Source organism: Mobula hypostoma, chromosome 16 (assembly GCF_963921235.1).
Source record: "Mobula hypostoma chromosome 16, sMobHyp1.1, whole genome shotgun sequence".
NCBI lineage: Eukaryota > Metazoa > Chordata > Chondrichthyes > Myliobatiformes > Myliobatidae > Mobula > Mobula hypostoma.
Window position 1 is genome coordinate 56,101,599 of NC_086112.1, and position 25,071 is coordinate 56,126,669.

Below are 25,071 nucleotides of genomic sequence, written 5' to 3' on the forward strand. Positions count from 1 at the left end.
GGATGTTGTTTACTTAGTTTTTCAGGAGGCCTTTGATAAGGTGCTGCAATGAGACTGCGTTACCTAAGAGCCCATGGCATTACAGGAAAGATACTGGCGTGGTTAGAAGATTGGCTGACTGGCAGGAGGCAAAGAGTGCGAATAAAAGGTGCCTTTTCTGGTTGGCCGCTGGTGACTAGTTGTGTTCTGAAGGTGTTGTTGGGACAGCTTTTTTTCACATTATGTCAATGATCCAGGTGACAGAATTGGTGGCTTTGTGGCTAAGTTTGCAGATGATACAGTGATAGGTGGTGTTGAGGAAGAAAGTGGTCTGCGGAAGGATTTGGACAGATTAGGAAAATGGGCAAAGAAATACATTATCATGCAGTTTGATAGAAGGAAAGAAGGTGTAGGCTATTTTGTAAACGGGGAGGAAGTTCAGAAATCAGAGGCAAATTGGGACTTGGGAGTGCTGGTGCAGGATTCCCCAAAGACTAATTTGCAAATTGAGTTGGTAGCACTCTGCCCAAATCCCCCACATATCCCCCCCAACCCCCAATCAACAAGATGCGATTTTAAGGTGATGGAAAGGACCAGAGGTCCTTTTTAAGTATACAAAATTGAAGTACTTGGACATGGTAGAATAGGAATCGTTCCCCGAAACAAGGCCTCAAACTATAGAGTGTCTTTGCAGTAAGTATGTGAGGGTGGTGAGGGGGAGGGGGGAAAGGTTTGGGGGAGATCTGAGGAAAATATGTTTTAATCATCTGGAGACTGGCTGGAACCTTGAATCCCTGAATGTAACTGAGGCAGGTATTTGCCATTCAAATAGTATCCAGATGAGCATATGAATAGATGAGTTGTTGCTTGGCTGTTGGTAAATAGGATGCTTGGTTTGACTGAAAGGTCAGGTTCATGTTCTGTATGATTGATAAACAACAAGTCATTGTTTGGGTTTGGAATGTAGTGCCTAATAGTGTAGTAGCCTCGGGTCCTTGGATACCTCTACATAAATGGGCCATACATGAACTAATTGGATTGTTCTTCAAAAGTTGATTTATATTGATGGTTTGAGTGGCCGAGACTTGATTTCCAGCTGGATGATCTTGCACTTCCCCAACAGTGAAGTTCAGTCGGTATTTTCCCCTCGTTTTGTTTGTATCACCTCTGACTCATTGAGGTGGTAATGATGGCAAAACGTTGGCAACTTTACAATTGTAACATAAAACTGAGCAACACTGGGATTTGGATAATTTGAAATTTAAATTCAGAACTTGCTTTCAAAATTTCACCATAGCTCCATGGGCTTTCTTTTCCGAAGCTTTATCAACGATGGAATCAAGTTTCAGGCGTTTGAGAACCAGTCTCATTAAAGAATCCACAATACATTGTCGCATAGGTTGGAGGATTTACTACCTAACAGGCACTGAGTTTTAATAATTTTAATGCTGATTCCAATTTCACTGGTATTGCACTTTAATCATATTTGCCTACTGAAACGCTAACTAAATGTGTCTGCTCACTGACTGTCCTCTGCAAGCTTGATGTACAATTTGCAAGTCAGTGAGGTGAAATTTTAGAAATCTGAGGTAGCCATGCAAATCCTTGAGCGTTACATCCTGCTAACGGACCTAGACATTTCTCTTCTGTCTCCCTGACATTTGCTGGCTTGTGCTATGGTACCTGCAACTCACATGTGTTGCATGCATCTAGTGCACAAATGTTACACAGATGCTTTCCAAACATCAATCCAGTCAACTAACGAAAACTTTGCTATTTTTCATTCAGTGTTGACTTGCTGAGCTTTGAATGTAATTACTGAGCACTGAGATAATGTCACTGCTAGAGATTAACAGTTATTGAAATGCTGCTTGTGCAGTATTTCCCAAAGGGAGCAGAAACTTTAGTTTGATTTGGATGATGTTGGAGCTAAGCAGTGCAGGGCAGGAGTTGGGTGGGCAAAGCGGTCCCGACCCTCCAAGCCTTTGTCAGAACTGGGGAGCAGCCAATACCTGCCAAAAGAACATCTGCAGGCATTCTGACCTCTGCAAGGGACTGGCAGCTGTTGGTGGACCTCGAAGGGCAGCTGAAGTTCCCCAACCATATCGCAGCCACCACCCTGCGACCAGACATTGTCCTAGTGTCTGAGTCTACTAAGCAAGTGGTGCTGGGGGAGCTGACAGTCCCATGGGAAGATAGCTTGGAAGAGGCCTTTGAAAGGAAGCTCTCCAAGTACGCAGAACTGGTCAGCAACTGTCAGCAGGCTGGATGGAGAGCGAGGTGTCTCCCGGTGGAGGTTGCTTGTAGGAGATTTGCAGCCCGTTCCTTAGTGAGAACCTTTAGCAATTTGGGCATCGAGGGAGAGAGGAAGAGGAGAGCCATCTGCAGTACCACCGATGTGGCAGAGAGAGCCTCAAGATGGCTGTGGCTCAAAAGAGGGGAGCCATAGAGTCATAAGTAGCTAGCCATCTGGACACAAGCTGGGGTCTGATCAGCCCCGGCTGGGTCACCTGGAGGAGGGTGTATGATGTTGAAAGACCCGAAACACCCGATGATTCCAGGAACATCACTAAGATGTGTTCTGAAGCATCAGTGGATGTATGTACACAGCTGCTTTTTGGATGCTGTATTTTAAATGTGGGTATTCCATTATTGAGGTAGTTTTATTTTCTGCAGCTGCTTGGACATGTAGACCAGATCAGTTCAGATGTGGTGTTGGTGCCTGCATTCAGAATGACAGGAAATGTAATGGACAAAGAGACTGTCTTGACGGGAGCGATGAAGTTGATTGTGGAAGTGGTAAGTGCTGAATGTTCTGTGTTTTTTTTTTAAATATCTTTTGTATTCTACATTAAACATTCTCTTTCCCCCCTTCCAGCTGCAGTGTGCAGTGGACCTGCTGACTTCAGATGTGGAAGTGGAGAATGTATTCATATAACAGAAGTGTGCAATCATCGTCAGGACTGCAAAGACTGGAGTGATGAACCTGCCCAGAAATGTAGTATGTAGTGAACGTGTTATGTAGAGTTTAATCACTTCTGCTTTTAAATATTCCTCAAGCTTAACATGCTTGAAACACAACAAACAACTTGTGTTTTGACATTCAGAATTTTACGTTTTATATAATCAACTAATTTGTGCTTTATTATTTTGATTTCAAAAATCTTCAGTCTTATCCTTGAAACAAGTGGATATTAGTGACTTAATGATGTTAAGTCTATAGAGTTTCAAATGATCAACAATCAGGTGCACCATGTTACTAATGTTAAAGTCATCATTGGGTGGGCATCACAAAGCACCATTAGAGCATCTTTGCAACAGCTTTTTAGCCAGAATGTGAATTGTGGCTAAGCACCACATTTGACCACTTAATCGATTCTTCCCACTTATATTTTGGTGCCCAGCCCTGCACTGGTATTGTAAGAAGAAACATTGGGGGTGATGGAAATTAGAATCTCTTGGAGATCCTTCATCACATTTGAGGTTTACCTGTGATTCCATGTTGAGTAGATATTATGAATTTTGTCAGGACTTGAAAGAGATATCTTTAGGCGCGATTTAACTGGGAGATACAGAGTGATGATTTTTTATTCCAGATGTGAATGAATGCCTAGTGAACCAAGGTGGCTGCTCTCATATCTGCAAGGATCTGGTTATTGGCTATGAATGTGATTGTCCTGCAGGTTTTGAGTTAAATGAGAAAACCTGTGTTGGTAAGTTGACTCTGATTTCTTTTCCACAAGCTGATTGATCCATGGCTTTTTGTGTAAAAGTTCAAGGTAATTGATGTTTTACTTGTAGATGTTGATGAGTGTAGAAATCTTGGAACCTGCAGTCAAACCTGCATCAACTTGGAAGGAAGCTTCCTGTGTGAATGCCAAAGTGGATATCGTGTTGATGCAGTGAGTGGAACTTGCAAAGCTGTGGGTAAGTGTTCATTGAAAACCTGAAGACTGTGCAGTGTATTGCTCTTCACTGAAGCTCACAGTTTTGTTCTAACCGTATTTCTCACAACTCAGACTTGGTAGGTTTGGTAACAAGTTTCTGCAGATGATGGAAATCTGGAGCAGAGTCAGATTACTGGAGGAACTCAGTGGGTTAGTAGCATCTGTAGAGGTAATGGAATTGTTGACATTTTGCACCTTACTCACAGAGTTCCTTAGGCAGTTTGGTATATTATGTAACTCTGCTGAAAGCCACAAGTTGAAAATTCATTCCAGAAGGGCTCTCCTAACCTTCATTTGTTCTGTTTTGATGGAAAACTATCAATTCTGATCAACTTGGCACAGATATACTTGTTATTTACACCCTTCAGTACCAAATAAATTCACATGAACTAAGTTCCAACCTCTTTTCTAGCTTCTGATAGCCAGAGCATCGATTGACTGATTTTTTTTTTCCCTTCACCTCAGCTCCAAATCTATTTGATTGGAACACACACACAATGCTGGAGGAACTCAGCAGGTCAGGCAGCACCTACAGAAAAGAGTACAGTCGACGTTTTGGGCTGAGACCCTTCAGCAAGACTGGAGAAAAAAAGAGTTGGAGTTAGAAGGTGGGCGAGGGGAGGAAGGACCACAAGATGATCAGTGAAACCAGGAGTAGGGGGAAGAGGGGTCTAGTAAAGAGCTGGGAAGTCGTTTGGTGAAAGGGATAAAGGGCGGGAGAAGGGTTAATCTGATAGAGGACAGAAGGCCATAGAAGGAAAAAAAGGAAGGAGGAGCCCCAGATGGAGGTGATGGATAGAAAAGGAGATAAGGCGAGAGAGGGAATGGGGAATGCTGCAGGGGGCTGGGGGTTCATTACCAGAAGTTTGAGAAAGTGCTCTCATTCCATCAGGTTGGAAGCTACCCTGCTGGAATATAAGGTATTGCTTCTCCAACCTGAGTGTGGCCTCATCACAACAGTAGAGGAGGCCATGGGCTGACTTATCGGAATGAGAATGGGAAGTGGAATTAAAATGGGAGGCCACTGGGAGATCCTGCTTTTTCTGGCGGATGGAACTCAGCGAAGCAGTCTCCCAGTCTACGTCGGGTCTCGCCAATATACAGGAGGCTACACCAGGAGCACTGGATAATTGTGCAATTTCTCCTTTTATAACAGGACATTCTTGAGTGATTCATTCGATATGTTTTTCATGTTTCACCTGCAGAATGAATTTGGTGGCAAAAGTGGTGTATAGTGGGATCCATTTCTATAACATGTAGAAAGCCGGTGCCCATTCATTAAGTCAATGACTGATTCTGTTTTATTTTTGTATTTATTCTGCTGTTCCCATGATCATATCTTGGCCTTGAATATAGTCCACACATCCTAAATCAAAGTTAACATCTATCTGAATTCTAAAGTATTCTCCCTTACTTTAGACTGTTCCTGGGGTGCAGTTTCATTCCTCTAAGGAAAATTTTTATCAGTTGAGAATTTGCACTAGTTCTTTTGCAGCCCAAACAAAATTTTGCTTTAACTTATTTCATTGCATTAGTCATATATTGAATAATCTTTATTCCCTAATTGTATTTGTAAGCCAGTCACTTGAATTATTTGACAACATATGTAGGAACATTAAGTAGGTTTCATTTCCTCAATCCTATTCAACTTTAGAAATGGGACATGCGGTTGCAAATGCCCAGTGATCTGTTGCTTATTCCAGTGTTCAGAAGTCATTGCTTCTGATCCTTTTTGCACATCATTTATTAATCTCTAATATGTCAGTTTGTGTAGTCCTTGATGAATGATTCTCAGTGGGCAAGAGGATTCATTTGCCTTTGTCTGAACATTGCATGGAAATCTCCCCTCCCCGATTCAGAATAGTATACAATCCAATGGTGAGACTGAGTGATCTACTACACTTAAAACTATTGTGCTCAGCCATTACTTTCTCTGGATTCATGTACAGCCTTAATGCACTGATCTGGGAGAAGGTGCTCGTTAACTAGCAGCAAATCCATTTCATTCCCGTAGTGTAATCTAGAGCTATCTCTAGAAACAAAACTGGTCAATCCATTGTTGGAAACTGAATTGTAGCCTCCTACAATAACTAGTCTTCTTGGCCTACTAGTGACATTTCTGACCAAGTTGCAGTAATTTATCTGTTGCCTCTTTGAATTTGCTATGCAAATTTGTACAAATAGGCATCTCTACTGAGAATGTACTTAGCATCTAGTATGCCTCCAATAAAGTCAATATTGATCTAATTAGGTTTGACTTTAAATGGCCAATTCATTTATACATGTTTTATTCAGCCATTGTATTCTGATTCAGTTAAGCAGGGATTGACACTCCAGTACATTGAATTTGAAAGACTGTCAAAACAAGAACTGGCTTCCTTTGCAAATGTGCCCAAGCTGTTTGCATTTTCGCTTTTATCCACCAAAGTGGCTTTTGAGGGATGTGTGACATTATTCAATTGCTTGGTGGGTACTTTAGTCCATAATAGCAAAAGAATAATGTGAATGAAAACCCTGGGCACTAGTCACAGTAATATGTGGTTAGTTTGCATTTTCATCATCTGATTTGGAGTAAAATGGACGAAGATCCTAAGGACGTAAACATGAGGAATTCCGCAGATACTGGAAATTCAAGCAACACACAGCAAAGTTGCTGGTGAGCGAGGCCCCCCCCCCCTTTTCCTTCTCCCTGGGCCTCCTGTCCCATGATTCTCTCATATATCCCTTTTGCCAATCACCTGTCCAGCTCTTGGCTCCATCCCTCCCCCTCCTGTCTTCTCCTATCATTTTGGATCTCCCCCTCCCCCTCCCACTTTCAAATCTCTTACTAGCTCTTCTTTCAGTTAGTTCTGACGAAGGGTCTCAGTCTAAAACGTCGACTGTACCTCTTCCTAGAGATGCTGCCTGGCCTGCTGCGTTCACCAGCAACTCTGATGTGCGTTGCTTGAAGAGCCTAGTGACATCTTTATTAGTCATTTCACTGATTTTTATTTGAGTTGGTTTGCTCTATATTCTCAAAGGAGGAAACATTTTGGTCTGAAGAGGAGTATCGTGCATTGAAGCTTGCAATAGGATATTTTTCCATCTTTCAAAGAGCCACTGTTCCTTTGTAGGAGGAGAACCTTACTTAATCTTCACCAATCGCCATGATATCAGGAAACTTGGTCTGCATCACAAGGAGTATGAGCTGGTGCTTGCACACCTGAGAAATGTTATTGCACTCGATGTTGATATTGCAGAGAAGAGAATCTTCTGGGCTGACTTGGGAGACCGTGCAATCTTTAGGTAAAATCAATGCTAGTTTTATCTTCATGTAGCTGTCCAAATTACTTGAGCTGATTGAACAAATTCTGAACTGGTATTGAATACTCTGTGACTGAAATTGTTGAGAGTTTATTTTGGATTTGGCATTTTGATGTTTCACCTTTTGTGATTGTAGTGAAATTGTTTTGATAGGATTTTCAATGAGATCAATTGGTGAAGTTCCGTGTTTGACTATAACGTGTTTTGATCTTTCTTATTATGTAAACTGAACTTGGGACAATTTTCAGTGGTGCTTACTGCACAGTGAAGCAAACAATTTGGTTTTACTAATCCACTAACTTTGTGCGTTAATGATGAAGCAAAATTGGTAGATGAATGACATCTTGAATATTTTGTAATTTTTTTTTGTTTGGCACAAAATAACTATCTAATCATTTACTTTTGCAGTATGCTAATGGATAACAACAAAGGCAACCCTGATATTTCCAGAATTATTAACAACATACGCATTCATGTGGGAATTGCAGTGGACTGGATTTACAACAACATATACTGGACTGATATGGGTGCCAGGACTATATCCGTAGCAAGCTATGATGGAAGACGAATGAAGATTCTGTTTGACAGTAACTTGAGGGAGCCAGCCTCTATAGCAGTTGATCCACTGTCTGGGTATGAAGCTTACTTTTAACGTACTGTAACCCATCTGCACACTTGAATAGTCATCTGGTCCAATTTTAACCTGGAATGTTTTTAATTTGATAAACATAGATGCTAATTCTTTACAGTTGACATCTACAATGGTTTTTCCACACTTGGATTGTTATGTTTATAACAGAAGTTATTGTCCACTGCAATTCTCACTTTCTAGCACACTTTACGCCCCAATTTCTGGATACATTTTTGTCACTAAGGTGAAGAATTTTACCATGTCCATTTTAATTTCCTTGTAACCCTTGCCCTACAACAAAATGTTTATTATAAGTATTCTAAGAGGAACGGCATCTCATATTCCACCTGTCAAAACTAGACATAATACACTGAATTCCCTAATTTAGGATAACTTACTTCAGCTCTGTCCCTTTTCCTCTCTCCTCATGATCTACCCATTCCTCCTTTCTGGCATCTATCAGCTAATTTTTTTGGCCCCCATCTGCCTCACCTACTCTTCTCACTCCCCTACCCACCTCCTTTTGGATGCATGCTCCACATTCCGATCAGATTCCATCTGCTGCCGATTCCCTCCACCTATAATCTCTCAGTCTCTTCTTTTTTCCACTCTTCCATCCTCCATCTTCCTGTTAACCTTTGCCTGGCTCCACATATCACCTGCTAGTTCTTGCTCCACCCCTCCCCTCTCGCTACCTTGATGCTGGCTGTCTGCCCCCACCCCCGATCTTTCAGTCCACATGAGGTGTTTCATTCCAGTGTTCACTGCCCTTCTCTCCACGGATGCTGCCTGACCATCTGATCTTCTCCAGTGGTTTTTGCTTCATTCTAAGTATCACCACTTCTCCTGTTCTAGTACCACAAGAGCCTTTCTTTTGTCATGACCATACAGCCTTTCTGCTTATGAAGGTTTGCATTCCCATGCTTTTGTGTGCAGTTTTTTGAAAATGGCAAAGCGAGTTAATAAAACAGCGAAAGCATACCAGATCCAGGGTTGTAAATAGAGTCCGAGAGCAAGAGCAATGGAACAGCACTGAACTTTGTATAAGACACTCATTCTATTTCAAGCAGAATATTAGGAAAGGTTGTGTGGATCGGTAGAAAAAGGAATGGTTAATATTTTGGATCAAAGCCCCTGCACCAGATCTCTTTCCACAGATGCCATCTGATTTATGCATTTCCAGTGTTTGTTTTTAACTTCAGTACCTGGAGTGTTTTTTTTTATTTGCTAGCTTAGGCACGAGTATAGTCTAGTGCTGAGCACTGGAAGTAAGGTTTGAGTGCAGAAGAAATTTGTCCCTTTTGGCCCTCCGAGAGAACAACAAAGTTGTCATAGGGTTTGGAGGCTTGGGTGTCTCAATGACCCAGAGAGCTATGTTGGCGGGAGCCAGGGCCTTGTGCTTTGACTCTTGGTAGGGCCACCCATGCCGAACAGGTCAAAGGATAGAGACCAGACTAAGAGTGATCCACCAGTCTTCCAGATTTGATGGTTCATCTCAGGGCTAACAACCCTACTGGTAAAAAAAATAGTTACAGAAACGGCAATGAAGAATCCTACATCTGAGTGTGACGGTATTCCTGAGTCTCTAGCTAGGGTTTGCATGACTGACAGTAGTAAAAACCGAGAAGAAGCTACTGGCACAATGATGGAAGCTCTGAACACCACCAAGATAAAGACCAAAATTGTTTTTTGGAATGTACGAGCCATGTACAACACTGGCAAGGTGGCACAGATGAACAGGGTCTGGCTGACTAAAGGCAGCAATTGGTGAAACAATTTTATGCTTGGGAAGGGATGATAGTCAGCATCATGATCGTGAAGAGAGGTACTCAGAGGTGCTTGCTGGAGTGGAAACCAATCAACAGTAGGCTGATGAGAGTCGGTCTGAGAACATAACTGTGATCCACTGTTGTGCTGCAACTAATGAAAGTGACATTGAAGAGGAAGAAGTTTTCTGTGAACAGCCGCAGTCGGAGGTAGTGTTAGCACCACGCTAACTTCACCTGCACAGTTGGGGACTGCAATTTGAGCTTTGAAGTCGAGACAGGGGTCAGGCAAGGCTGTGTGATGTCGGTGATATTATTTAACCTAGTGATTAACTGGGTTATGAGGCAAAATATGAAAGATAAGCAGAGATGCTTTAGGTGGACTCTGTTCTCTACTTTAGAAAACCTTGGCTTTGCAGATGACCTCGCATTACTTTCACATACACACCAGCATATACAAGAGAAAACTCAGCACCTGTGTACCTTTGCTGGACAGGTTGGACTTAGAGTCTGCTAGAGAAAGATTGAGACCATGATCCTCATGAGTCGTCTCCTCCTGTCAAGACAAATGGCATCAAATTACCCAGCACTGGCAGATTCACCTACCTGGGCAGCATCATTCGGCAGGATGGTGGGACCAAGGATGACATCTAGTGCAGACTCAGCAAAGCTAGAATTGTCTTCAGGTGGATGAGCAACATATGGAGATCAACCAAGTACACTGATTACACAAAGGCGAAGCTGTACCGGAGCTGTGTTCTGCCCGCGCCCTTGTAAAGGTCAAAATACTGGCGCATTCCACACCATGAGCCTCCAAAAAGTCCTCTGTATTTTCTGGCCAAGGAAGATCTCCAACCACACCCTACTCCCTCAGTGTCACAAAGAGGACACGGCTACAGTTATCATGAGGAAATGTTGGAGATGGATTGGGCAAATTTTGAGAAGAGAGGCCAACTCCATCATCAAGACAGCACTTCACTGGACCCCTGAAGGATGGAGGTAATGCAGGAGACCAGGCACCTTGGTGTCGTACCACAGAGACAGGAATGAGGACCCTGAACCACTCCTGGGGCACAATAGAGAAGATGGCCAAGGACAGACAGAGATAGAGGACCTTCATTGCTGTCCTGTGTGCCAGTGGCGTAACAGTCAGCAGCGGACTAACTAACTCCTCCTGGAACAGGAGGTTAGAAGGTGATTTGAGGTGGTTAATTGAAGAATGTAGTGAAAGACACTCAGGAGATAGAATGAAGCTGATTGGCAAAAACTTGTGCACTGAATCTTTGTGATGCAGTGCACTGCTGGGGTAGTACTGGAGGCAGGTTTGGTTCTATCAATTAAGCTGGTAGAGTATATGAGACTTTGCAGAACAGTGTAAGGTTGAGAGGAACTAATTGTTTTGCTCTCACTGGTATAAGCATGATGCACCAAATGGTTGCCTGTGCTTTAACTATTGATTCTAATTACCCCTTTAACAAGAATGCATGCATTCCCAACTTCAACCAAACAAATTATTCCCTTTTCCATAGCACTGCCTCTTTCGATACTTATTGAAGTACAGTTGAAAGAACAGCATTCAGTTTTGAGTTTTCCACTGCTGATTCTATCAAGACACATCTTGACATGTTTTGAATAAAAGCCAAATTGATTCCATTCTATTCAAGTCATGCTGAGCTAGGGGGATGTAATCTTGATTCAGATCGGAATGTCTTTTTTTAGAAAGATTGAGCTGAGACGTTTTACATTATAAGCGTGCAAGTGTTGATTTGATTTTGCAACCTTCAGACATTTCGAAGTGCAGGTGACAATGAGTGATTGAAAGGGGCTTGTTGCCAAGTCTACTGGAGGTGTGGGGAAAAAATTGCTATTCTGGATGCCACAATTAGTACTTTCTACTAATGTGTTCAGTTGTCAAGAATGATTTGATGAGCTCTTTTTGGCACTTTAAACATGAAGGTATATGTATTGGTCAGACCGGGGTGAACCAGCAGTAATTGAAAAAGCAGGAATGAATGGTATTGATCGCAAGCTCCTCGTGACCACAGATATCCACTGGCCAAATGCCATTACACTCGGTGAGTAAATTTGTCTGTGTGAATGTAGACTTGAGTTTACAAAAGTTGGAGCCTGGTTTGTTCAATTCAACACCCACAGATCGTGTGAAAAACCGACTCTATTGGGTTGACTCCAAGCTGCGCACACTGTCAAGTATAGATGTGGTTGGAGAAGATAGAAGAACTGTCTTGTCTTCACATGAATCTCTTGGTTATCCTTTTGGTGTGTCCTTGTTTGAGGTATGTAAAAACTAAAATAAAGCTTTGCAAACAGAGTTGGCTGGAGCAGGGGTGGTATAGTAAATTGAGTAGCTTGTATTGGAAGCAACAGACTCTAGTAGAAACTAGTATTTTGATACAAGAGCATGTGTATGGTCATATATTAATGAAACTCTTCTAATACAGTGGAGAGACAATAATCAGTCTTTTAGGTGCATTATTTGCAGCTTGAAATTCAAAAAAAGGAAATCTGAAAATACTTGGTCAGTCTTCAAATTAAGTTGCTAAGTTTTTCCACAGCTGCTGCCTAACCTGCAGTTCAAGCTGTTGGTTGTTTTAGATTGCCTGTGACTGTAGTTTCTCACTTGAGTAATTGATGGATTTCATCTTAAGTAAGGCAAGTTGGGGATACCCAGCAAGTCCATAAGAATTTTAAGGTTCCCATTCAAAATTTTTCCATAGCTTTAGTACAAAGTGCAGAAAACCATTAGAAAAGGTGAAGCATCATGAATATTCATTGCATTAGGCTAATCTTAACTTTCAAATCACATTTCAGGACTCAGTCTTCTGGACTAATTGGGAGAATAATGCCGTTTATGGAGCTAACAAATTTACAGGAGAGGATCTAATGACTTTAATCTCCAACCTTAAGGAAGCTCATGATATAATTGTCTATCATGAACTAGCACAGCCGACAGGTAGGATGTCTAACAAATGAAGACTTCTACAAAGCAAAACCAATGCTAATTCTCAAGTTACTTTCCACGAATCATTTATAGTTTAGCAGTCATAGATTAGAAATCTTCTGACTTCTTTAAAATGTGTTCGCCTTGTAAAGCACAAATTATATCTCAAATTCTGTGTCTCTAAAGGTAAACTGGTCAAATCAATAAATCCTTTGATTCTGTAGTATTTTGACAGAATCAAAGATTTATTCAGGGTACCCAACTGGTTATTATTAAAATGCAGAATAAATTCGTTAATCACCAGAATAAGGTCGTTTGGGTTGCCCTGGTCCAGTCACTTTTATACAAAAAAACTCTGTAAATGCCTATTCCTTCCCTCTCAAATATGACTTCATACTAAATATTAAACCTCTGGGCCACCTGGACATTTTTCTTTAATACAAATACTTGCCATTTGAGGAGAAAATGATCTTGAATTCCTGCTTCTAATCTTCCAGTTGCAACCAATCTAGTGTGAAATGTGAAATCAAACTTGTAGGAAACAGGTGCTGAATTTGTAGCCACAATATGCTTGTTACTGGAAAATGTTAATCCATTATGTTATCTTCTAATGCAGCAGCCAAACTAATCTAACACTGGGGGTAATTACTGGCAGTTTAATGGTCAAGTATGAAGGCAATCCTGCTTGGAGTACAGGGGCAGCATTTCCACCCTGAGAATTCTATTTCTTGAGAGAAATTAGTATAAACCAGAAGTTCTGGTGTATGTCCAGTCAAACATCCACTCCCTGACCTGCCATATTCTGGGCCTCTGTACTGGTGCTGAATTCGAGGCGCCTCTGCAGGCTTCCCCTCCCTTTGTACTGTCCCACTGAACTATCCAGCATTTTGCTATGTTCCACTGCAGACAGAATTGGCAAAATGATTGCAGAAGTGCTGTGATGCCTTCCACCTGGATGCTTTCATGAGCACAGGTTCTTTGAATTCAGCTAGCTTGTAAAATAAACCTCAACTATTGGCTACTCTTCCACACGAATAGAATATGCTTTTTGTTACAGGTGGTCTATTCCATGAAGTTCACATTATCTAAATAGAGTGTTCTGCTCAGCTCTGGGTCTGAAGCCGTCGTATTTTTACCTTGAAGTCTGCTGGCCACATCTATAGTAGTTGCTTTTAAGGAATATTTTGTCCATTGCATGGCAAACAAATGTTTAATTCCAATTGCAGACTAAAATCACTACTACGAAGTTTCCAGTTGACCTTTGTAAATATTGCAGGTAGAGATTGGTGTAATGTAAACTTGAAGAATGGAGGATGCAAATATATGTGTCTGCCAGCTCCTCAGATAGACAAACACTCTCCAAAGTATACCTGTGTGTGTCCATTTGGGATGGAGTTGCAAGACGGACAGCACTGCAGAACAGGTATGAAACTAGTTTGGTCTTCTGCAACTGCCTGTGGAACCCTTCTTTCACTGCTCAGTGTATCTAGAAACAAAACTGATTTTAAAAGGCATACTGTCCTCAACCACTCTTTGTGAATTCTGAAAAAGATCAAGTTACAAGCGTGATAAAATGACTTTCAAACCTTTCATAAAGGCACTTCCAGTCCAAGAGTGATTGTGGAATTGTCGAATAACAAGTTATCATCAGCTTCCTAAATGCTGTTTATAACAGGGCTGGTGATAGAAAACTTTTCCACTCACAGGTGAACCCCAAACAGTCCTTCCAGGTGAGGCAAAACTTCACCTGTGAGTCGGCTGGGGTGATATACTGCGTCCGGTGCTCCCGATGTGGCCTTTTATATATTGACGAGACCCGACACAGACTGGGAGACCGCTTTGCTGAACACCTACGCTCTGTCCGCCAGAGAAAGCAGGATCTCCCAGTGGCCTCACATTTTAATTCCACATCCCATTCCCATTCTGACATGTCTATCCACGGCCTCCTCTACTGTAAAGATGAAGCCACACTCAGGTTGGAGGAACAACACCTTATATTCCGTCTGGGTAGCCTCCAACCTGATGGCATGAACATCGACTCCTCTAACTTCCGCTAATGCCCCACCTCCCCCTCGTACCCCATCCGTTATTTATTTTTATACACACATTCTTTCTCTCACTCTCCTTTTTCTCCCTCTGTCTATACCCCTTGCCCATCCTCTGGGTTCCCCCCGCCCCCCGTGTTTCTTCCCGGACCTCCTGTCCCATGATCCTCTCATAACCCTTTTGCTGATCACCTGTCCAGCTCTTGGCTCCATCCCTCCCCCTCCTGTCTTCTCCTATCATTTTGGATCTCCCCCTCCCCCTCCAACTTTCAAATCCCTTACTCACTCTTCTTTCAGTTAATCCTGACGAAGGGTCTCGGCCTGAAAAGTCAACTGTACCTCTTCCTAGAGGTGCTGCCTGGCCTGCTGCGTTCACCAGCAACTTGTATGTGTGTTGCTTGAATTTCCAGCATCTGCAGAATTCCTGTTGTTAGCAGCAAGTAGTGTCCTTTTTCTTTTGCAACAGTAATCTTCAGTTTTTAGATGGTCATGGTTTGATAGAAGATGAAAATACTACCCCTAGTTTTGCTTCCTGTTGAGGCTCTTGCAATGGATCTCAGCAGTGATGTCTGAGATCACTAGATAGATAGAACATAGAAACACAGAAAATCTACATCACATTACAGGCCCTTCAGCCCACAATGTTGTGCTGACCATCTATCCTTCTCTAGAAGTTCCCTAGAATTTCCCTACCGCATAACCCTCTATTTTTCTAAGCTCCATGTACCTATCTAAAAGTGTCTTTAAAAACCCTATTGTATCTGCCTCTACCACCTTCATTGGTAGTGCATTCCATGCACCCACCACTCTGTGTGAAATACTTACTTCTGACATCTCCCTTGTACCTACTTCTAAGCACCTTAAAACTATGCCCCCTCGTGTTAGCCATTTCAGCCCTGGGAAAGCCTCTGCCTATCCACACAATCAATTCCTCTCATCATTTTATACACCTCTATCAGTTCACCTCTCATCCTGGGTCACTCCAAGGAGAAAAAGCCAAGTTTACTGAACCTATTCTCATAAGGCATGCTCTCCAATCCAGGCAATATCCTTATAAATCTCGTCTGCACTCTCCCTATAGTATCCACATCCTTCCTGTAATGAGGTGACCAGAACTGAACATAGTACTCCAAGTGGGGTCTGAACAAGGTCTTGGATAGCTGAACATCACCTTATGGCTCTTGAACTCAATCCTACAGTTGATGAGGGCCAACACACCATACGCCTTCTGAACAATAATGTCAACCTGCTTAACAACACTGTCACAAAGCTTTCTGGGATATCTCTTGGTGGGATGGTGGGTCTTTTGTTTTACCCAAATGAGAGCTGTTGGTGGAATGAATCAGACTTGTTCACCACCATGAAGGCAGGAGAACCAACGTTCATAACCTGAGCAAGTTAACTTATCTACATTCAATGTAAGTCATTTAATTTTGTCTAATTTTTACTTGGTGTGAATTGGACCAGTGTGACAATTTGTTTATTTCACGAGTACGGTAAAGTAGTTTCTAACAGAGAGATTGAGTTTTAACTGAGTAACATTAGCTTAATTCTTATGGACCAGTTTAATCTGCCAGATTGAACCAAATCAGATCATTGGTCTAATCACCACATGATCCACTTGGCCACTTGATATTGTTGTTATTATGCTTAATTGTTAAGTATTGTAAAAGTATATCCATCCTATTTACCTATGTTGATGACCATCATCTTGTGCTAGGTTATATTATGTGTAAAGTAGTCATTTCGGTGATGGGATTCTGTTTAATTTACTGGAAATTCCATTATGAAATTAAGGATTTGGATTAAATCTGGTGGTCTGCTCTTGCCTGAAACACTATTAAATTCTCCTTGGTTCAGTACTTATAAATCTGTTGCTGAAAAAAACTGCTTGAGAAATTGAAAACTATAAAGTCAAATCTAATTTACGATTTTTCCTTTAAGCCTTAGATTATTTAATTATTGCTACAACTAGTGGAATCAACCATTGGGATGGGGAAGGGTGTAGTTAACTAGGTTGAAACTGCACAAACGTAGATTAACCAATAGTTACTTAAACCCAAGCACTTGAATTAAATGTATTCACATTAAGATTTTACTTCTAGTTCTGTCGGATAATGTTTAATTTGCTTGCATTTATCTTAGCCAAAGTTAATTGTGGCTCAACTGAATTCAAGTGTGAAGATGGGCAATGTATACCAAGCAGGTGGCAGTGCGATGGTACAAGTGATTGTGGTGATGGATCTGATGAAAGTTACGATGTTTGTTGTGAGTACTTTATTTTATTTTGTATGGATTCTGCATTGTTTTAAAAGTCTTTGCTAATATAGTTACAAATAAATTTATTTTAAGTATGTGTTGACCAGGTGACTTTTAAAAGTTCGAGATTTGTCAAAAAAAAGATCTCGTGATGGTTCCCTTTGACATTTTCCTCTACTGTCTGTATATCTGACAATTATCGTTACTTGTTTTCTCATTTTTAAACTGACCTAAATGAAGAATCTAATTTGGGAAGCCTGGCTTTGTGTACTAGAACTAGCTTGGTGCATTTTCATCTCCTATAGCTTCAACTTTTGACTACTCAATATTGAGCTAAGACGTGGAATGGTTATTCTTTTCTTAATCAACACACACAAAAAATGCTGCCTGGCCTGCTGCATTCACCAGCATTTTTTGTGTGTGTTGCTTGAATTTCCAGCATCTGCAGATTTCCTCGTGTTTTCTTTTTTTAATGATGCTTTGCAGATTAGAATCATACAGTTGGTTCAATTACAGAAATGCTTATTCTAAGAATTCTGGGCTGCTGGATTTTGGTTCTGATTTATTCCAGAGGCTCTTGTGTAAAAAAAAACACACACACACAATATTTGTCAGAAGAAGTATCATTGGTACAATGTGCTTAAACTAAATTGTTCAAAGATACTTTAACTGAAACCTGGTTTCTTATTTCAGATCTGAGAAATTGCCCCACTAATGAAATTAAATGTGGCTTTGATTTCCTTCAATGTATTCCGGTTTCCTGGAAATGCAATGGAGTAGAAGACTGTGATGATGGCAGTGATGAAGAAAGCTGTGGTAGGTTGATAATGGAAATTCTGAGTGCAGACCTCTTCACTGGGTTTACTCCCTATTACCTTCAGTTAGTTCTATTGAAAATGCAGGTTGTACAATTGAAAATAGATGCAATACAATGTTTTTCTATCGCATAATTCATTTGCAAGTGCCCTTGTTTTCACACGGTGCCACTTGAAATTAAACTGTTAAATTAACATTCCAGAGCTTTTGGGTGTAAATAGAAAATGGCCTTTTATAGCTTTAAATATATTCTGAGGCCGTGGGAATTTCTGGCAATTTTTGACATTTATTACCCACCTTTAAATTGACTAGTCTTAGTAGTTTGCTGGAGTACTTAATGCCTTAATGTCTGTATGAGAACAGTCCTGGAAACCAGGTGGGTAGATTGTCAGGGAATTTTGAAACTTTTTTAAAGCTTCACTTAAAATTAGGGTGTGGGACAGGGTCGATGAGGGCAGTGGAAGAAAGAAGCATCCTTGCTGGGTTGCCAGGCCAATGCATAACTTCCTTCTCTAGCTTTGCTTTGTAGCAAAGCTGTTAAACTTTAACTATATTTGGACAATTGGTGCTAAAGGGCTAAGTTCAGTATTTATAAGCCAAGATGTTTCAAAGGTTTAAGAGGTACATTTAATGTCGGAGAAATGTATACAGTTTAAACCCTGAAATGCTTTTTCTTTGCAACCATCCATGAAAAAAGAATGAATGACAGTTAAATGTTAGAACCCCAAGTCCCTCCCCCAGTTCCCCTCCCTTCCGCACATAAGCGGCAGCAAGCAATAATCTCTTCTTCCCCCACCAGCAAAAAAAAAGCATCAGTCATTCAAGCGCGCAGCAAAGACACAGACTTGCAGTACTCCAAAGACTGCTCGTTCACCCGGTATTCGACATACCACAGGCTCTCTCTCTCTTCCTAACAAGGGAGAAAGAGATGTCTCTGTTTCACAGCGAGAGGGGAGACATAAACAACTGGCTGGTTTATGATGTTAAAAGTCTATTGCGTCGCTTTTTCCGAACTCTGTGCCCAAAGATCTTTGGTCTCCGGGCACACTGCCTTAGATCTTCTGACGCCCACGACACGCTGATCTCCTGCCAGGACACTGACCTTCAATTCCCCCCTGTCTCCAGAGCCACGAAATCTCAGATCTCCGAAGGACAGCGAAGCTCTTGGGCTGCACCCTTGGTTTGCTGAATAATGGCCAGTTGTGAAACCCCAAGAGCTGGTCCCATTCCTGTAAAGCACCGTAGTCGGTGTGTAACTCCAGGTCAGGGTCTTCAAAAGAGCCCTGAAAGGGAAAAATAGAGATATTAAAGATAGAAGGAGAGCTGTTTCCGAAGATGTAAGCAAAGGAGTCGCCGTTAGGTGCCATTGATTCTCCTAAGCTCCTCCTGTTGTTCTGCAGTAATTGACCAGATCAGACCAACACCTGAAAATTAGTTCAAGCTGCTTTCCCCATTGCCAGCCCTGGTAAATATAGCAAATTAGAGATGTCTTCTGAAGAGCAGAGGTCAAGAATTCTGACACTTGGTGTGACGGGTGTTAAAGTTTCCTGAAATTTTTTGCTGTTTACCAGTGGATTCCATGTGATGTGATGGTAGATTTGATACTTGTGTAATGTACTTTGTTAAACTTCAGTTAAATGTAACATTAGTCTGTTGCCTAACATGTAGAGGTGGCAAACTTTTTGAGAACATGTGCTCAAACTTGTGATAATCTTCTTAAAAAAATTCTCTGGCATGCCATGGTAATTTTGAGCAGATTATCATTGATTAATGAATGGATAACAATGATTACGGACCTTTTTAAAGGAAAAGGGATGTGTATTATTCATTATTTTACAATTTGTAAGTATAATTTGAAGTAGCAAGTGAAAAAGTGATATTGTTGCAGGGCCAGAACATAAGAACATTTGAAAAGAACAAACCTCATCAAAAGCTGGTCAGAATTTGAAGTAAATGAGTGAAAGACCAACATTTTTGCAATGTTCTTTGCCATTTGAAAACAACAGATCTCGTCGAGAGTGAGTCTTGATTGAGCCAATAAAAAGAAGTGAGGTGTAAGCAGAGTGGCCATTGTTAAGAGTGGGAGGCTTTGGTGGTAACAAGCAGAGACTAAGGGTGCTGAGTCACTTGTTACCATTGTCCTTGATTGTGGAACTTGCGTTTGAGAAGTTGGAGCGAAAGATATAACAAGCTTGGTGAGAAGAAGCTGAGTAGGTGAACTTGGTGAGTGCGAAATTCAAAAGGTTTCAGAAAAGGCATGGGTAAGAGCAGGTAAGCTTTTTTTCTTGACCGTGAGGCTCTAGTTAATTCAGTGCAGGTAGGGTGGTGGAATGTTCCTCCTGTAAGATGTGGGATTTCAGGTTACCAAACAGTCTCCCTAATGACTACATCTGTGGGAAGTGCACATGACTTCAGCTCCTCACTGAGCAGGTCAAGGAGCTGGAACTGGAAGTACTCACGACCAACCGGAAGGCTGAAGGCCTCATAGAGGCAACTTCTCACCCAGAGTGCGGGCTTCAGATAGTAGAAGAGTGACCATCAAGAGAAGTAAGGGGAATAAGCAGTTAGTGTGGGATTTCCCTGTGGCCATTCCTCTTAGCAACAAGCATACCCCTTTGGATACTGCTAATAGGGGGTAATAACCTAACAGGGCACAGCAGCAGCAGCCAGGCCAGTGGCACTGTGGCCAACTTGAAGGCGCAGCAGGAAAGGGTAAAGTCAGGCAGAGTGATAGTGATAGGAAACTCAGTAGTTGGGGGAATGGACAGGAGAGTCTGTGGCCACACCAGAGAAACCAGGCTAGTATGTTGTCTCCAAGGTGCTAGGGTCCAGGATGTATTAGAGTGGCTCCTCAAGGGAGAGGACGAGCAGGCCAGAGGTCATGTTACGGATGGTCACCAATGACATGGGTGGAAAAGGGGAAGAGGTCCTGTGCATTGAGTATAAAGATTTAGGAAAGAGGCTGAGGAACATCTCTGGATTATTCCCAGTTCCCATGTGCTAGACAGGGCAGGAATAAAATGATAGTACAGATGAGTGGCTAAGGAACTGTTGCAGGAGGCAGGGTTTCAGTTTCTTGGATCATTGGAACCTCTTCCGGGGGAGGGGTGACTTGTACAAGAGGGATGAGTTGCACCTGAACTGGCGGGGGACAAATACCCTGCCTGAGAGGTTTGCTGGTGCTGCCCGGGAGGGTTTAAACTAGCATGGCAGGAGGATGGGAACCAGACCACCAGGTCAAAGTGGAGGGATGGAAAGGAAGATAAATATCGGGGCCAGTAAAAACAGGCAGGACTAAAGTAATGGATATGATAGGTTAGCTGGTTTGAAGTGTGTGTATTTTAATTCCGGGAGTACTAGAGATAAAGGTGATAAACTTAGAACATGGATCGGTACTGGGTCTATGATGTAGTGGCCATTATGGAGACTTGATTGAGAGATGGACGCTTGGAATGGATGCTTAGAGTTAGGCTGTTGTTCATTGACTACAGCTCAGTGTTCAACACAATCATACTTTCAATTCTAGTCAAGAAACTCCAAAACTCTGTACCTCCTTCTGCAACTGGATCCTTGACTTCCTCACTAGGAGACCACAGACTGTGCGGATCGAAAGTAACATTCCCTTCCTCACTGATAGTCAACACTGTCGTACCTCAAGGATTTATGCTTAGCCCACTGTCCTACTCTCTCTACATCCCGGCTTGTGTGGTTAGGCATAGTTCAAAAGCCATCTATAAATTTGCTGATGATGCAACTATTGTCGGCAGAATTTCAGATGGTAACGATGAGGCATACAGGAGCATGATAGATCAACTGGTTGGTGTTGCAGCAAAAGTCAGTAGACAAGGGAATTGATAGTGGACTTCAGCAACGGAAAAGGAAGAGAAGTCGAGGAGTTGGTGTCAACATCTTTGAGGATGTATCCTGGGCCCAACATATTGATGCAATTACAAAGAAGGTACAACAATAGCTATATTTCATTAGGAGTTTGAGAAGAATTGGTATATCATCAAAGGCACTCACAAATTCCTACAGATATACCATGGAGAGTATTCTAACTGGTTGCATGACCATCTGGTACGGAGAGCCCACTGCACAGGATCCAAAAAAGCTGCAGAAAGATGTAAACTCAGCCAGCTCCATCATGGGCACTAGTCTCCCTAGCATCCAAGACATCTTCAAAAGGCAATGCCTCAGAAACGTGGCATCCCTCATTAAGGACCCCCCATCACCCAAGACACGCCTTCCTATGGCTACTATCAAGGAGGTACAGAAGCTTGAAGACAAACACGTAACATTTCAGGGACAGCTTCTTCCCCTCCAGTCAGTCAGTCAGTGGATGCCGTCCTGAATCCGGGGTTGGCGACTATGTACCTCCATGTTCTTCGATCTTGCGACAGCACCGAGTACAGCCTCTCCTCCAGTTTGTTCTTGCTGGCCGCCTTGACACTGCCCGCCCCGTCCCCGCTGAACTCAAGCCTGAGGCCATGTTGGCCTCCAGCCACGGCCGCTTCGTCAAGCTCAGCCCTTCCTTAAGCGGAGGCCTTGGGCAGGTCCAGGCTCACGGTGCAGTGCCCAAGTTCATCAGATCTCTTCTAACTAGGTGCATCGCATACGATTCGTAGATACGTGGTGAGGCTTTAATCGCTTCCACGGAAGATGGCCATTGGCTCACAAGGAGCTCATCCGCCCTTTGTCAGGTCTTGTTTTTTAGTCCTGCTGGATGTCCTCACGCCCTCCTCACCAGACTAAGTCCAGTGGGGAAGCCGGCCCAAGTCACCGACCACTCCTCCCCAGCCCCCGGCCAAGCGCCGGGTGCCTGCTCCCTACCGAATTTCTCCACCATCAGATTTCTAAATGGACAATGAACACTATCTCAGTATTTTGCCCTCCTTTTGCACTATTCATTTAATTTAAATATATACTTACTGTAATTTATAGTCATCATTATGTATTGCTGTGTACTGCTGCCACAAAACAACAAATTTCACGATATAGTCCAGTGTTATTAAACATCATTCTAAGTTGCACTAATCAGGGACAATATCACAGCTGCACATAAAGAGGACATAATTTAGGACTTGTCTACTTGAACCTATATGGGTAAAACTCAAAAATAGAAAGGATGTAATCATTCTGATGGGATTGCACTACAGCCCCTCCCCCAATAACTAATAAGCAGTTATGCAGACAGATTAAAGAGTGCTGTAAAAACAATAGGGTTGTTGTCATGGGGGACTTCAACATCTCTAATATAAATTGGGGCCTTCTGACTGCAAGAGGTTCAGATGGGTCAGGTTTTTTAGGGGCATCCAGGAGGGTTTCTTAATTCGGTATGTAGATAGTCCAACAAGAGGAGGGGCTGTACTGGACCTGGTGTTGGGTAATGAGCCTGGCCGGGTGACCAACCTGTCAGTGGGTGAGCAGTTAGGGAACAGTGACCTCAATTCCTTAAGTTTTAAGAAAGCTAAAAATAAGGATAAGTATGAACCTTTCAGGAAACTATTAAATTGGAGCAGGGACTAGGGACTAATTACAAGATCATTAGGCAGGAACTAGGGAGGGCAAATTGGGAACAGCTGTTTTACACACGTCCACATCCAACACATGGAAGGTGTTTAAGGACCGCTGCATAAAGTACAAGATAGATATCTTCCAGCCAGAAGGAAGGACAAGAATGGCAAGGTCAGAGAATGTTGGATGCTGAGAGAGGTGATGAATTTAGTCGAGAAGAAAAAGGATAAAACTTAAACTAGAATCAAACAGAGCCCTTGAGGATTATATCAACAAAAAAAGCCAGAAAATAATTCAAGAAGGGAATTGGGAAAGTAGGAGGGGCCATGAAAATTAGTTGGCAAGTGGGTCTAAAGCATTAGAAAGATAAATGAAGAGGATAACTAGGGAGAGGATAGGACTACTCAAGGATAAAAGGGTGTACATTTGCTTGGATGCAGAGGAGGTCTCTATTGAGTACTTTACATCAATATTTACCAAGGAGAAGGAAGTGGAGGATGGGGAGATCAGTGCTGAGTGTATTAATATGCTTGGGCAGTTCAAAGTAAAGGAGGAGGTAGTGTTGGGTCTTTTAAGGAGCATTAAGGTGGCTCAATCCCTAGGGCCTGATGGGATATACCCCCATTATTGACAGTGGCAAGAGAAGAGATTGCTGGGGCCTTGATCATTTTCTTGTGTCCTTTCTAGCCACAGGCGAGGTCCAGGAAGACTGGCAAGTGGCTGATGTTATTCCATTATTCATAAAGGGAACTAGGGAAACTATAGACTAGTGAGTCTCACATCAGTGGTAGAGAAGTTACTGGAGAGAATTATCAGGGACAGGGATTATTTGCTTTTGGAGAACCATGACCTAATTAGGGAGAGCCAGCACAGCAGTGTGTGGGGCAAGTAGTGTCTTACCAGCTTGTTTGAGTTTTTTGACGAGCGTGGTGGAAGGTAGAGCGGTGGATGTTATTTACATGGATGTTTGGCATTTGACAAGATCCCTCATAGGAGGCTTATCCAGAAAATTAAGGTACATGGAGTCTATGGTGAATTGGCCATTTGAATTCAGAACCGGCTTGCCCATAGAAGATAGAGGGTGGTGGTCAAAGAGACTTATTCTAGCTGGAGGTCTGTGATTAGTGATGTTCTGCAGGGATCTGTACTGGGACCTCTGCTGCTTGTGATATAGATATATTGACCTGAATGAAAATGTAGATGACTGGGTTAGTAAGTCTGCACACGATACAAAGATTGTTGGTGGAAGGGATACCATAGAAGACTGGCAATGCATAGAATGGGATATAGATCAGTTGCAGCTGTGGGCAGAAAAATGGCAGATGAAATTTAACTCAGACCAATTTGACTTTATTAGGTGAAATGTGAAGAGATAGTACACTGTTAAGGGCAAGGACCCTTTTAACAGTTTTGAAGAACAGAGGGATCTTGGAGCCCAAGTTCATAGCTCCCTAAAGGTGCTACACGGGATGCTAAGATGGGTAAGAAGGCACATGGTATGCTTGCCTTTATGAGTCGAGACATTGAATTCAAAACTCAAGAACTTGTGGCAACTTAAAACTTTAGTTAGGCTGCATTGGGAGAATTGAAGTTTTGGTTGCCGCATTACAGGAAGGATGTCAAGGGTTTGGCGAGGGTGCAGAAGAAGCTTATCAGAATCCTGCTTAGAACAGGGAGAATGACGAGAAGTTAGACAAACATGTTGTTTTCTCTGGAACAGAGGAGGCTGGGGAGAGATCTGATAGAGATTTATAAGGTCATAAGAAGCATAGATAGAGTAGACAGACAGTATTTTGTTCCCAGGGCTGAAATGCCTAATCCCAGAAGACATGCATTTAAGATGAGACAGGGT

At 42.2% G+C, this 25,071-nt stretch overlaps 1 protein-coding gene across 1 annotated transcript in view; it reads left to right on the forward strand.

Annotated features, from left to right (window-relative positions):
* The window catches only part of LOC134357412 (low-density lipoprotein receptor-related protein 2-like), a 123,473-nt gene that overhangs the window by 81,250 nt on the left and 17,152 nt on the right, over positions 1 to 25,071 (forward strand). Inside the window, 12 exon segments of the mRNA XM_063068977.1 lie at positions 2,656 to 2,778; positions 2,858 to 2,980; positions 3,576 to 3,692; positions 3,781 to 3,906; positions 7,040 to 7,211; positions 7,638 to 7,862; positions 11,583 to 11,701; positions 11,781 to 11,920; positions 12,456 to 12,597; positions 13,862 to 14,008; positions 16,776 to 16,898; positions 17,583 to 17,705. Of these exon segments, the coding sequence (XP_062925047.1) occupies positions 2,656 to 2,778; positions 2,858 to 2,980; positions 3,576 to 3,692; positions 3,781 to 3,906; positions 7,040 to 7,211; positions 7,638 to 7,862; positions 11,583 to 11,701; positions 11,781 to 11,920; positions 12,456 to 12,597; positions 13,862 to 14,008; positions 16,776 to 16,898; positions 17,583 to 17,705 (1,680 nt within the window).